The sequence below is a fragment of the Trichosurus vulpecula genome, chromosome 7 (genome assembly GCF_011100635.1).
Source record: "Trichosurus vulpecula isolate mTriVul1 chromosome 7, mTriVul1.pri, whole genome shotgun sequence".
Lineage (NCBI taxonomy): Eukaryota > Metazoa > Chordata > Mammalia > Diprotodontia > Phalangeridae > Trichosurus > Trichosurus vulpecula.
In genome coordinates this window covers 148,575,709-148,589,769 of record NC_050579.1, presented here as the reverse complement: position 1 = coordinate 148,589,769, position 14,061 = coordinate 148,575,709, and the positions used below count along the sequence as shown (strand labels likewise).

The 14,061-nt window shown below is 37.3% G+C and overlaps 1 protein-coding gene across 1 annotated transcript in view; it reads left to right on the top strand.

Annotated features, from left to right (window-relative positions):
- NT5DC1 (5'-nucleotidase domain containing 1) overlaps window positions 1-14,061 on the top strand; it is a 251,990-nt gene that overhangs the window by 190,169 nt on the left and 47,760 nt on the right. The window contains exons 9-10 of the mRNA XM_036769032.1: window positions 6,415-6,533; window positions 9,893-10,051. Coding sequence (XP_036624927.1) covers window positions 6,415-6,533; window positions 9,893-10,051 — 278 coding nt within the window. The remainder of the gene's footprint in view (window positions 1-6,414; window positions 6,534-9,892; window positions 10,052-14,061) is intronic.

Genomic DNA, 14,061 nt, shown 5'->3' with positions numbered 1-14,061 from the left:
ACTACATTTTTAAGTAGTTTTGATCTGTTATGCTATCATGCTGAGGCCTTTATGAATCCTTATTTTGTCATCTGGAGGGTTACCTATCTCTTCCAGTTTTGGTCATCCACAAATTTGCTAAGTATTGGTTATTTATTCACCCAGGTTGACAAATCCATTTATCAATCCCCTTTTTATGCTATTCAGCTAAATGTTAACCTTCCTAGCTATGTTACCATCTCCTGTAACAAGTAGAAAACGTTCTCTATCCAAGAGAAGTCGCTACATTAAAAACTATTGTAAGTTAATGATAACAAGGAAAGTTCTTATAGCAATTTTTATTATACTTTACACTTGAAAAAATATTAAATAATTACTATGTGATAAACAGTCGTTTCAGAATCATATGTTGTTAGTAAATTGAAATAATTACTTCCTAACCTTGGAACCGAATGCATATTTTTAGCTTTTATCTCTCTTAATGAGCTAGTTAGACTCCACTGAATGAATAAAGTATTCTCTTGATATAAGTAATTTATTTTTGAAAGCGTGTTAACTCCTTTCAGTCCAAGAGATTATCTGTTGCCCTACCAAACCATTGCAAAGGGGCTTTAATGTGACCTGAAGTACTAAGTTTATTGGAAACTGTGAATCACAGTAGATTAATTTGTATATATTATGTGGTAAATGTAAATTAACTCTTATATTTAAGAATCCAGGCCTATCATCTCTTTTCTTGGGAACCTCTACATTACTTAAAAGAAAATGAAGATCATCAACTAAGTTCAGCTTAATTTTGCAACGTTATTGGATCGTATATAGGGCTTTCTCAACTCTGAAGCTAAGAAGATACGTCCAACTGGTTAAAAAAACTATCAGGATGGTTTAAAGTAATTAGTGTCATGACTACATTGGTTGCTTCGCACTTTTTTAGTGGAGAGTAACTACAAGTTCACAAAACTCACTATTATAGACTTTTAAGAGCTTCTTGTTGTTTTTTTAACTGTGAAGTTTTGTGGAGATTATTTATATGCGCTAGGTTTGAAGTGGCCCATGGATTTATCACTCTAAATTGTGCAAAGTCCACATTTGTTGTACTTACTTCAGAGGTCTTCTTTACTTTCTTCCGGTTGAGGTAATAGTTATAACATTTCTGACCCCTGGGTGAACTCCCTGCTGTTGGTAGCAGATGACAGAAAGGAAGGAATAGCAGCTGTTTCCCACTTTTGGGAAGGTTTAGGTTACTTGGAAAATAGAAATGTTTAGGACACACTTACCTCTCCCCAAAATCCACATCCTGATCTTCATTTTGTAACCCTTAGGAGGCAAGCACCTCACATCAAGATGTGGCTACTATTTCTGACATAGATTCCCGTGATTCATAATCTCAAGAAATGCATTCCAACAGTATGAGAACAAAACGAATTAAGGAAATTGACCAATATTTAGTATTACATTGAATATTATTAAAAGTTGATCAAAATAAACTATTCACCAGTGGAAAAATAAAATAAAAGGGTATTCCCAAGACTCTTGAGAGCAGTGAAGAAAGAATGAAAGAATGATAAAGGTAGAATGAGAAAAAGTAGAAAAATAATTTTGTGTATAGATGCATAAATTACTTTGCCTGAGAGTGGGGGTGGGGATCTGTTTACTCAAATGGTAGAGTCCAAAAGCTCTATTATTTGCAAATAGTCTACAAAAATCATCAGCTTCCTCTTCCCTCCTCACCAATAAAATTTGTTTGACCCATGACATTCATTATATTTACTATTTCTTCATTCTCCCAACTGTCTTCACTTTGTCCTTCCAGAAACTGCCGTCAAAGTTCTTCTTTATTCAGCAGGAAAGTTTCTCTGAAGACAAACAAAACAAAAAAATTGAAAACAGAAAGAGAAAAAAATTCACTCCCTGGTTTCTATTAGCTCTGAAGTAATGAATGAATAAATGGCTTATGTTTTAGCTGATTTATTTTGTAGCAAATTTATTTTCCTGATTATGTTAATAAAATGTTTTTTTTATTAGTAAATTCAATTCACACCTCACCTTTTGTAAGAGGCCTTTTCCAGTCTCCTTCTTTTTTTCTTCCCTTTTTTTGGTCAACTTTTCAGTTAAAGTTGGAGAAACCTTGAAGACTAGAAAAAAGAAAAAACACTCCATGCCCTTAAGGAGTTCACAGACTAATGGGAGGGATGAGACGTTGACACAAATAAGTAGATATAAAATAGAAAGTAATAATAGCAAAATGAATATCTATACGAAGTACTATTAGAAAGGCAGGGTAGGAAAAATCACTTTTAAGTGGGGAGGATGAGAAGGCTTCTTGAGGGAGACAGTCTGTGCCTCAAAGGAAGAGAAGAATTACAATAGAAAGAAATGATGTATGGAGGCAGAGAGAGACCAGGACAAGTTTGGGGAATAGCTGGTACCCTGAAACAAAAAGTACACGAAGGAGAATACAGTGAAGTATAACTGGAAAGGAAGACTGGAACCAAACTGTAGAGGTCTTTAAATGTGGAGCTAAATGGGTTTATACCTACATATGACTGGCAACCATTTAATATCTTTGTACAGGGGATAACATGGTTAGATATCGGTGCATAGGAAAATTATTTTGGTAGCTCTGTGAGGGATGGATTGGAGGGGGGAAAATTGTAGGGAGGAAAATCATTTAGTCAGTCAACAAGCATTTAGCAAGTATCTATATCCCAAATGCTATGCTAGGCACTGGGGATGCAGAGATCCCAAATATCTGTGTGTGGGTGTGTGTACTTTTATATGTTTATATATAAAAACAATTTTTAAATCAAGTCTTTCCGCCACCCCAGCCTGTTTCCATACAGATGCCAAAGTGACTTTTCTAAAGCACAAGTCTGGCCGTGTCAGTCTCCCATTCCATAGCCTCCAACCTCATTATACATCATTCCCCTTCTTTCAGTCTTCAGTCCAGTCAGACTGACCTTTTTGCTGTTCCTCAGGCATACCACCTCCATTTCCCTTTTCTCCCCGACTTAATGTCCCTCCAGAAAGTACAGTTAAAATTCCCTTATATTCGACAGAAAAATTTCTATGAAGACAAAACAAAAAAATTGGAAACAGAAAAATTAACTGCCTAGTTTCTGTCATATGAGCACATATATGTGTGTGTGTGTATGTATATATACACGTAATCTATAAATAAGACATACATCTATGCATATATGTGTATGAATGCATATATATATCTATATGTAGTTATATACACATATGAGAGAAACCAGGGGGTGAATTTTTTTTATATTTGCACATATGTGTCTGTTTGTATAGGGAGGGAGGGAGAGAAGGAGAAAGGTATATATAACAGAATGGGTATGTATATGGCATCTGTATAGAAGATAGATTGAGACAGGGAAAAACTTGGTTCTGAAAATATCTTTTTTTAGACATGTGCCCTTTGGTTTATATCACATTCATTTCCTTCCCTGACCCTTATCCTACATTTCAATGAGACCTCCCTTATAACAAAGATCTAAGAAGAAAAGGGGGAGGAAAAATTCAATAAAACCAATAAACATAATCTGGATCTGACTGTATAAACAATATTTCACACACATAATCCTCCATGTCTTCAGTGAAAGGACAGAAGTGCATTTCTCAACTCTTTTCTTGGGGGAATTACAATGTTGTTCATTTTATTGTCCTTTCCATTTATATTGATATAGTCAGTTGATAGATACACATATATACATATATTTGCTTATCTTTCCTGGTTCTGTTTATTTCACTCTGCATCAGTTCATAGTCTTCCCATATTTCTCTGAGTTCTTCTTATACATCATGTCTTATGGCACAGTAATATTCTAGTTTGGACAGCTAAGTGGTACAGTGAATAGAGCACCAGGCCTAGAGTTAGGAAGACTCTTTTCCTGAGTTCAAATCTAGTCTCAGACACTTAATAGTTATGTGACCCTAGACAAGCCACTGAACCCTGTTTGCCTCAGTTCCTCATCTGTAAAATGAGCTGGAAAAGGAAATGGCAAATCACTCCAGTATCTTTGTCAAGAAAACTCCAAATGGGGTCACGAAGAGTTGGGACACAACTGAAAAATGCCTAAATGACAACCAAAAATATCTATTCCATTATGTTAATGTTATTTGTTTAGCCATTTCCCACTTAATGAGCATCAGCTTTGTTTGTAGTTATCTACTACCACAAAAGATAGCTGCACTGAAAATTGAATATTTTGGTGTATATCCTGAACTCTTTCTTAAATACCACACTGAATTGAAGTCATTGTTCTTGTTTAGCTTTATTAAGTGTTCATTGTATAATTGGTTCATCATAATCAGAAATCACATTAGCCATTTCATTATAAAGGGAGTCTGCTTGGTGATGTGGTAACATATTTACCCCCATTTAAACTTTTGCAATTTCCTAATCTGTATTATTAGTCATTTTTATGAATTTCCTTAAAACAAGATATCAACTTCCTGACTTACAGGATATAGCGGATGTTGTGGGAGGTCAATGCAAAAAATACAATTCCAATTCTCTTGTCTCCACTGGTATACAGATAATCTGATTGTTCGTTGTTAGAATGAAACTGTTGGCAGCACCAAAAGAACTATGTGACCTAGATCTAGAGTTTCCTGGGGGATTCTAAACTAGTCCAAGAGACTTGGAAAGGCAAATTAGTTGTTGAATTCAATCTGACATTTGCTATAGAAGTTATTTATGCTGTTGAAGTCATTGCACTCTATCCCAGGGTCTTTCTCAACTAAACAAGGCCTTGGAATGGACACAGTCCAGATCCAGTAGCACATTCCTATATCTGCAACAGCTACCGTGAGATTGAAAGGGTAGGTTCACTTTGGCGATCACCATGGACCAGAAATTGTTCCTATTTTTACTATTAGTTCACCATGGCAGTTGTTTCCCTTAGCTTTTGTAATTAATATTGTAAATTTGCCATCCTAAGGTTTAAACCAGAGTGGTTTTTTTTTTTTCCTCCATATGAAGTATCTAGAAAGTAAAACAATGAAATCATCTTTCTTTGCTACTTTCCCAATGCTGAAGTTAATGATGGTAATGGCAATATATTCTAAAAATAATCTCAGGGACAGCATAGCATAGTGACCTTAGGTAATTAAAATGCTGAGTTAATGCTTGCTTGGTTAACGTTAATAGTGAGTGGCCCTGTGAAAAATCTGCCTAGAAAACGTTGAATCTAATCATATACTAAATGGCTGTGTATCTATGGAGAATGTCATTTCATCTTTCTAGGCATCAGTTTTCCTAATTTGTAAAATGATGGGGTTGAATTAAATGATTTCTGAGGTCCTATCAAACTATGATCACAATTATTCTATGATTCTTCTTTGATGCTTCAATGGGTGTGTGATCTCATCTATGGTAGTATTCTCTCTAAGGGCACAGATCTAGGGGCAGCTAAGTGGTGCAGTGGGTGGAGTGCTCATCCTGGAGTCAGGAAGACCTGAATTCAAATTCTGTTGCAGACACTTACTAGCAAGTCACTTAATCTATTTGCCTCCATTTCCTCATCTGTAAAAGGGAGATAGCAGTAGCACAGGCTTTATAGAGCTATTGTGAGGATCAAATGAGATAATACTTATAAAGCATTTAGTACAGTGCCTGGCACATAGCGTTCTGAAAATACTCCACATGCTCAGTGATCCAGTGACACTGGCCTTCTTGCTATTCTTCTCCCAACTCCCATTGTTTTCTCTGGTCCTTCCCTCTACCTAGAATTCTCCTCCTACATCCCCTTCATCTCCTCCTTCTGGCTTCCCTGGCTACCTCCAAGCCCTTTGCAAGAAGCCTGTCCCAGTCTTCCTTAATCTTAGTGCCTTGTCTCAGAGGCCATCCCTGATCTATGCTGTATAGCTTATTTGTACAGATTTACATTTATGTTTTCTCCCCCTTTAGTCTGTGAGCTCCTTGAGATCTGGGGCTTTGTGCCGTTCTTTGTATCCTTCTATGTGCCTGGCACAGTGAAGATGCTTAATAAATACTTCTTAATTTAACTTGCCACCAAGATTAGAAATATCCTCCTCTGGAAATTGCGCACCTCTGGTCAGGTAAAGACATAAAGAAACACAAGAGGCAACAAAGCTAGTGACTGGCTCCTCTAGGCCAGTATATTTACTCTATTTGCCTTTTGCAAGCAATAATCCCTCTTCCTCAGTGAAGTTGCAAACCCACATTGCTAGAGGGAATTTCTTCATCTGTGAATTCTATATCCCAATGAAATCACAGATCTAATCCCTCCCCGTTTCCTATATTCTTCATCAGTCTTTCATTTCAATCATCCAACAGTCAGGCTACTAGACACCCTTTATGCCCTCTTCTAAAGCTATTGGATAAGACGGTTTACCTCATTGGTAGAACTAATTGCTTCCATGTACCTTATAAGATTTTGTCATTTATCATTTCAGAGAATGATGAGGAACAAGATGATCTGCCCTTTCTAGACAAGCCTGGATGGTATTCCCAAGGAAATTCTGACCATCTGTATGAACTTCTCAAGAAGATGACTGGCAAGAAAGAGCCTAAGGTATGATGAAATTCAAGTCTCTGATAGCTAGTTGTAGGTGTTAACAAATAAATATAAACTGGACCCATAATTCTATAGTCAGTAACTTTTCAGTGATCCACTAATGGTTCCTCTCAAAACTCCTATTTGTCCTGTTATGAAGGATCTGCGATGTCACTGCTGATACTACTATGCCCCTTCACACCTTAGGAGATAATCTGCATATGTTCCTATATCTAAAAATGTCATCTCTTGCAGGCCTCCTTTATGGTGATGAAATTCTGTGCCCTTAGCTAGGCTGGTCCTCAGGTAACAGAACTACAGTCAACAATCATTGAAGAAATATTAAGCACCTACTATGTGACAGATACTGTACTTACCCTTTGGGATATAAAGAAAAAAAAAAGAACACTCCTTCTAGGCACTTAAAATCTATCCCACAGTCATTTCCTTGGCCGGTACATGAAGCCTTTCTAAATTGGTTCAGTCTGCCAAAGCTTCTATGCCGATAGTAAAGCCTTGAAGAACAAATGAATTCCATGAAATCCCATGTCAGCATGAGGATATAAGAAAATAACATCATCATTGCTTGTCCTCTTTAAGCCTTTTGAAAGATATAAACAGGATTTTTGTTTCTAGAAATAGGTCAACAAGGAATTTTAAATCAAAACACTTGATTACTTAATTGGCTCAGGAAGAGCTAAACCACCATCTTATCAGACTGAACCTGGACCATTTTCAGTTGGTGTGTTGCCTCAACTGTAGTAGGGAGCAATGGAATATTCTAAGCAAGGAGGAGGAAGTCTAGTGGGCATTAGCAGGAAGGAACCTTAACAGTATGAGTGTGAGACAGCAACATAGTGGCAATGTGGTTCTGTGCAAAGAAAACTGGAGTCTGAGTTTATGAACTTGAATTTGCTAGTTTAAACTTGTATGACCCTGGGCAAATTAATTACATTTTTCTGGTCCTCAGTTTCTTCCTCTGTGAAATGAGAGGATTGAACTAAGTTATGTCTAAAATGTCTTCCATCTTTAAGTCTTATCAGCTCATTATAGCTACAAGAATAGTAAATGATTATAATAGCTTTGTGTTTAGTAAATGTAAAGATTTAAGTTTTTAGGATAAGAATTCACTACTTGGTAAAAATTATTGGGAAAACTGGAAAGCATTCTGGCAGAAACTAGGTATAGATCAATATCTTATAGCATTTATCAATATAAGGTCTGAATGGATACATGACCTAGATAAAGAGGGAGATATCATAAGTAAATTAGAAGTACATGGAACATATTACCTATCAGATTTATGGAGAGGAAAAGAATTTATGAATAAATAAGAGGTAGAGAGAATCGTGAGACATAAACTAGATAATTTTGTTTACAAAGTAAAACCAATGCAGCCAAGATTAGAAGGAAAGCAGAAAATTGGAGTAAAAAGAATTTAGACAGTTTCTCAGATAAAATTCTCATATCTCAAACATTTAGAGAACTTTGTCAAATATATAAAAAATATATAATTCCCCAACTGGTAAATGGTCAAAAGATATGAACAAGCAGTTTTTGGAGCAAGAAATCAATGCTATGTATAGTCATTTAAAAATGTTCTAAATCATTATTGATTAGAGAAATGTAAATTAAAACAGCTTGGAGATACTATCTTGTACCTGTCTTATTGGCTAAAATGATAGAAAGGGGAAATGATAAATGGAAGGGATGTGCAAAAATTGGGACACTTAATGCACTGTTAGTGGAACTGTGAACTGATTCAACCATTTTGGAAAGCAATTATGTCCACAGAATTGTAAAGCTGTGTATACCCATTGACCCAGCAGTACCACTATTAGGTTTGTTTCCCAAGGGGATCAAGGAAAAAGGAAATGAAGCTACGTGTTGTAAAATATTCATAGTAGCTCTTTGTGGTAGCAAAGAACTGGAAATTGAGGGGGTGCCCATTAGTTGGGGAATGACTGAATAAGTTGTGGTATCTGATTGTGATGTAATACCTCTGTACTGTAAGAAATTTTAAGCAGATTAATTTTAAGAAAACCCAGAAAGATTTGCATGAAACAAGCAACATTGTATACAGTAACAGCAATATTATTTGAAGAGTAAATGTGAATGACTAAGCTATTCTGTGTTTTATGAATCAACTACAAGGGACCAATGAAGGAAGATGCTATCTACCTCCAGAGAAACAACTGATATATGGAACTATATATTGTGTAGTTTCACATGTATGTCTGTGTCAAATGTTGATCTCTAGTGCAAGGTTGGGAGGAAGGAAAACAGCTTGGAATTCAAATGTAAATACATATGTAAACATAGATAGATATACATACACATTATATACACACATATGTGTGTGTATGTATGTATGTCTATATTTTAAATAATAAAGGAGCAGTCATTCCATTTTCTTGATCACAATGAAAAATGCAGTGTCTTCCTGTTCGAGGAAAAGAGAAAAGAAATAATGGTTTCCTTTCTAAATGTATCACCCAAGTCAAAGAAAATGTTGCTAAGCATGTAGGAAAGCTTCTTACAATGTATAAAATAGGCAGTAGTTGTGACAAGATTTCTCTAGCAAGTCCTTTAACTTATTTGATGAGTTCGAAGTATTAAAACTTGCTTGGCTCTGTGAAATTTTAAAAGGGATTTTTTTCCCCAAGGCTGAAACAATAAATGTGCTGTGTGCTGTTTCATTTTTCTTTAAAAAAAAAATGGCTTTTTTGAGACTGCACAGTTGGTGTTTCTTAGTAAAGGAATTTTTATTACCATCTTCTCTTCTACCTCCGAGCGCCATGTCCCATACAGGGCCTTCCAGTTGGCAGGTGCCTAATAAGTATCTGTTGCTTCGATGACACTTACTACTATCCCAATGTGGAATGTGTTGCCTTAGGAGGTACTGAGTTGCCCATTTCTAGAGATCTTCAAGTAGTGGTTGATCACTTATTCAGGATGTTGTACAGGGAATTTCTTTTTCAGGATCCAGGTTGAACTCAATAACCTCAGAAGTCCCTTAAGTCTCTGAGATTCTGTGATTTAAATCATGTACAGATGCTATACTGTTTATATTCCTTTTGATATTACAATTCTATTGGAAAGGCAAAGCAACAAAAGCACCCAGGGCCACAGAGGTGAGAGGGTTGATGGATCAGTTGCCAAGTCGAAATATTTGTAGAACTACATATTACATTTCATGGCATTTTTGGAGGAATTTTCCTTTGATTCTATGGAAGCATTCTCTCTCTCTCTCTCTCTCTCTCTCTCTCTCTCTCTCTCTCTCTCTCTCTTTTTCAGAGGGGGTATGGGAGTACGAAGAGAAGAACTTGGCTTTCTCAAACATATAGTCCATTTTTAACTTGCTGTCTGACCCACAGGTTGTTTATTTTGGTGACAGCATGCATTCAGATATTTTCCCAGCCTGTCGCTATAGTAACTGGGAGACAGTCCTCATCTTAGAAGAGCTCAGAGAGGACGAAGGCATGGCGCCTGAAAGGAACGCATCTGAACCTTTGGAAAAGAAAGGAAAGTATGAGGTAAGGGTTCCCTACAGCTAACTTCTTGAAAGAAAAACCTTTATGTTTGAAATATCTTAGAGGCCACTTTTGCCAAGAATGAAAAATCTTTTGGCAAGTGATCTCCGTGCTAGATTGGTTCCCTGGAGCATATCTTACTGATAATTTCAAAATGATACAATCATGACATAGTCCTGATTCCTCTCCTCACTCACTGAATGCCACTTTTCAGTCTGTTCTGAGGCGCCACATGCATACTGAGGAATACCAGCAAAGCCAAATCCTGAATCATTAGACTTGTACTATATGTCTTCATTGCTTCACCAAGAAAGCAATTCGTTCCCTGTTTCTTCATTCATCAAATTTAACTAACTTGGATGCCTCATTAAACTTAGTAATAAGCCAAAGAACTTGTCCTGGGATGAAGAACTGTTGGAAAGTAAACTGCATCTTGCCTAAATGGGAGAATTATGTCTGGAAAAAAAGGCAGAAAAATGCAAAAGGAGATTTAGAAATTAAACACAAGTAGTGACGATAATTAATATAGGAAGAAAGTCCCAGCTAAAAGTGAGCCTCATCCAGGTCTGGATTTAATAACTAGAATAGGGAAGAGTTTAAAGATGTTTAGCATTCTTGAGTTCCTTCAGGGGAATGTAAAGTAGAGATTTGTGTTGTTTGGGTCAAAGAGGGGTTCAAGGTAGCTTTCAGTGAGGTTGCAGATGGGTTTTTGCTGAGGGGAACTTAAGTGACAGAACCATAGATTTAGAGCTAGAAGAAACCTTAGGGACCATAGGGTCCAACTCCTTCATTTTATACATGAGGAAACTGAGACACAGAGAGATTAAATGACTTGCTCAGTCTTCCTGACTCGTAGCCAATGCCCTATCCATTATTACACACCTGGAGGGGAAAGTTGTTTGAAGTTTAAGCATAGTGCAAGACAAGAATAAGGCAAGGGAAAAAAGGAGCAATGGAAAAAATATCCCAATAGTATTCAGACTGTATCCCCTTCATAGACTCATTTTCTTATTAGTGAAAATTGGTCTATAGTTTTCCCCCAAATTCATGCTATGAAATGCTAATGTAGGGAAGAGATCATTTTATATTAAATAATAGTTTGGATAAGGGTCTGACTACCGTAACTATGGTCTGGAAGGGGAGGCAACTTCTATGCACTGGATGGATGTCTCCCCTGATTCTGCAGTGGTTGAGAAGAAAATGAAAGAATGGCTTCCCTGAAGCAGCCCTTCCCTGATCCCTGCTTCCAGCTGAGGCATTGAAAAAAGATGTGTGCTCGGTGGCAGGGCTGGCCTTAGAGTAGCGATATGTGGAGCTAGAAGACCATAGAGGCCGGAGGGGCAGGTGACAACAGAGGGACAGCGAGGTATGTCCTAGCTCATTCAGTAACAGCTTGTGTTCAGTCTCCTACTTTAATGCACAATGATGATCTGTGTCCCTGGCATGGGAAAGAAAAGATGTGTTTTCTTCAAAGACCTCAAACTCCAGGATATTCTTACAATGTTCTGCTCCAAAGCAACCCTGGCAAGATTGAATGCCTCCTTGTTTTATTATTGTTTGTTTGTGATTGAGGGACTATTTGTTATTGGTGAACCCATTGTTTGTTGGCAGAAGTTTCATGCCAGCTTGGTTACATATTTGCTTCTGTGGTCCTATTTGTTAACCTTTTGGGTAATCCCTTGTCACATAAGTCAAAATTGAACAGTTGGCTCTGAGATTCAGGGTGACTGAAGTAACTCTCTTGTTTATTATTATTGTAGTTGTGTTTTTACAAATAGAAATTTAGAATCACAGCCCAGAAAAATCAGATTCTGCTATGGTATTTTTCCTCCTTTTAATCTCAGTATCAGTTCTGTTCCTCTGGATGGTGTGCTTCCGACACCATAGCCAGGAGAAAACATCAAAGCCAGGAAGTAAATACAGCAAGTCATTAAAGTTCATAATCTTTCCTGTACTGTGGCTTCAAGAGGGGGAGAAAGGGGGAACAGGAGGCATACAAACATTTTTAAATACCCTGGTAGGAGGAAAATATTAAAACATTCCCATAAAAAGAACAAACAGAAAGTATTGTTTCTCTTGGGGGGAGGCCAGGTAGAGTGAATAGTCTTTGGTTATTGCTTAGAAAAATATAGATTATTTCTTTCCAACCAAATATGTCAGTCAGCAGACCATACAGGGTAAATGCAAACTGTTTTGTGAGTGGAAAGTGTGTGATCACACAAGTATTTCATCCCATGTTTCCAGTTCTTTTACTCACCACAAGTAGAGCAATAACTTCTTAGTAAGCGGAATTAAAAAAAAATTACCAAACCTTCTCAAGTTATCATTATAGGCCATGAGTTAAGAGGAATCAGGAATTTTACATTTCTGCATGTGCAGACGGTATTTGTAGTTTCTTTATTAGTCCATAGAAATACAGCTTGCTTAGACTTGAATTGGGATTCAGAAAAATTGACAGGAATTTCCTTTCTGGAGAAACTCTTGGGTGGGCACACATTCAGCAGAGAATTTCCATGTCACTTTCATTTTTAGTGGTTTGATTGGGAGCTAAGGATTTTGGGTAAGAACGGAAAACATTTTGAATGGAGCTTAATGGATTCTGTTGTTGTTGTGATTCACTCATTTGCAGTCGTGTCCAACTCTTCATGACCCCATTTGGGGTTTTCCTAGCAGATACTGCAGTGGCTTGCCATTTCCTTCACCTCATCTTACAGAGGAGGTAACTGAGGCAAACAGAGTTAAGTGGCTTGCCCAGGGTCACACAGCTAGTAAGCATCTGAAGCCGAATTTGAAGGAGGAAGATGAGTCTTCCTGACTCTAGGCCCAACATTCTATCCACTGTGTCACCTAGCTGGTTATAGGATTGTAGATTTAGAGGAAAAGGGACCCATTTAGCAGATGAGGAAACTGAGTCCCAGAGACATTAAATGCTTTTCCGACAGTCATGCAGATAGTAAATAATTGAGCTGGGATGTGAACCCTGGTCTTCTCACTCCATAACCAACTTTCCATTAGTTGTCAAGCAGTTAGCCACTCTGCTGCAAGAGAGAGAGGAGGGGTGTTCACAGTTAAATTACTGCAGTAACTTGCACATAAGTAAAAAAATAGAAACCTTAAAGAGCAAGATTCAAATAATAGTGATAATAACTTGAATGTATGTAACACTTTGTTTTACAAAACACATTCTTAACAGCAACCCTGGGAGGAAAGGTAGTGCAAGTATTCTCAGTTTTACAGCTGCGGATGGTGAGGTTGAGACTGACTCATGGTCTCGCCCTGCTAATAAATGTTGGAGCCAGGATTATAACACAGGTCTCCTGTTACCCATCTCAGTACTCTTATACAAATATTTCTAAAATTAAAGCAATAGGTCACTTTGTCATTCTGACTATTGTCTAGCCAAACTTAGCCCCAGGATGTTCTGTCTAGAACTATCAAATACTTCCTTGGAATGATAGAGTAGGGATATTAGACATTCACCATATCAGATTCTGGGCAAGTCACTTAACCCTCTCTGCCTCAATTTCCTCATCTGTAAAATGAGCTGGAGAAGGAAATGGTAAATTATTCCACTGTCTTTGCCAGGAAAATCCCAAATAGGGTCACAAAGAGTCAGACATGACTGAAATGGCTGAGCAACAACAAATATCAGATTCTGATTCAACAAGTGTTTTTGTGGAACCATAAGATACTACACTAAGTCAAGGGGGCAAAAAGACAAGATGCCGTCTTTATACTAAAGGGTATATTCTGTTAGGTAAATATATCAAACTGTTTATGTGACACACAGCTGGTAACTGTCTGAAGCCAGATTTGAACTCAGAAAGATGAGTCTTCCTGATTCCAGCCTCAGCACTCTAGACACCGTGCTGCCTAGCTGCCTGGTAAAGGAAGCATACAGAATAGATAAAAGGTCTGATGGGAAGGCCTAATGGAGGCCAGTAACCCATTACTTAGTTTATGTGTTGTTGGAGCAAAATGCCTCATGAGTCATTCAGCAGTTAACAAAAAGA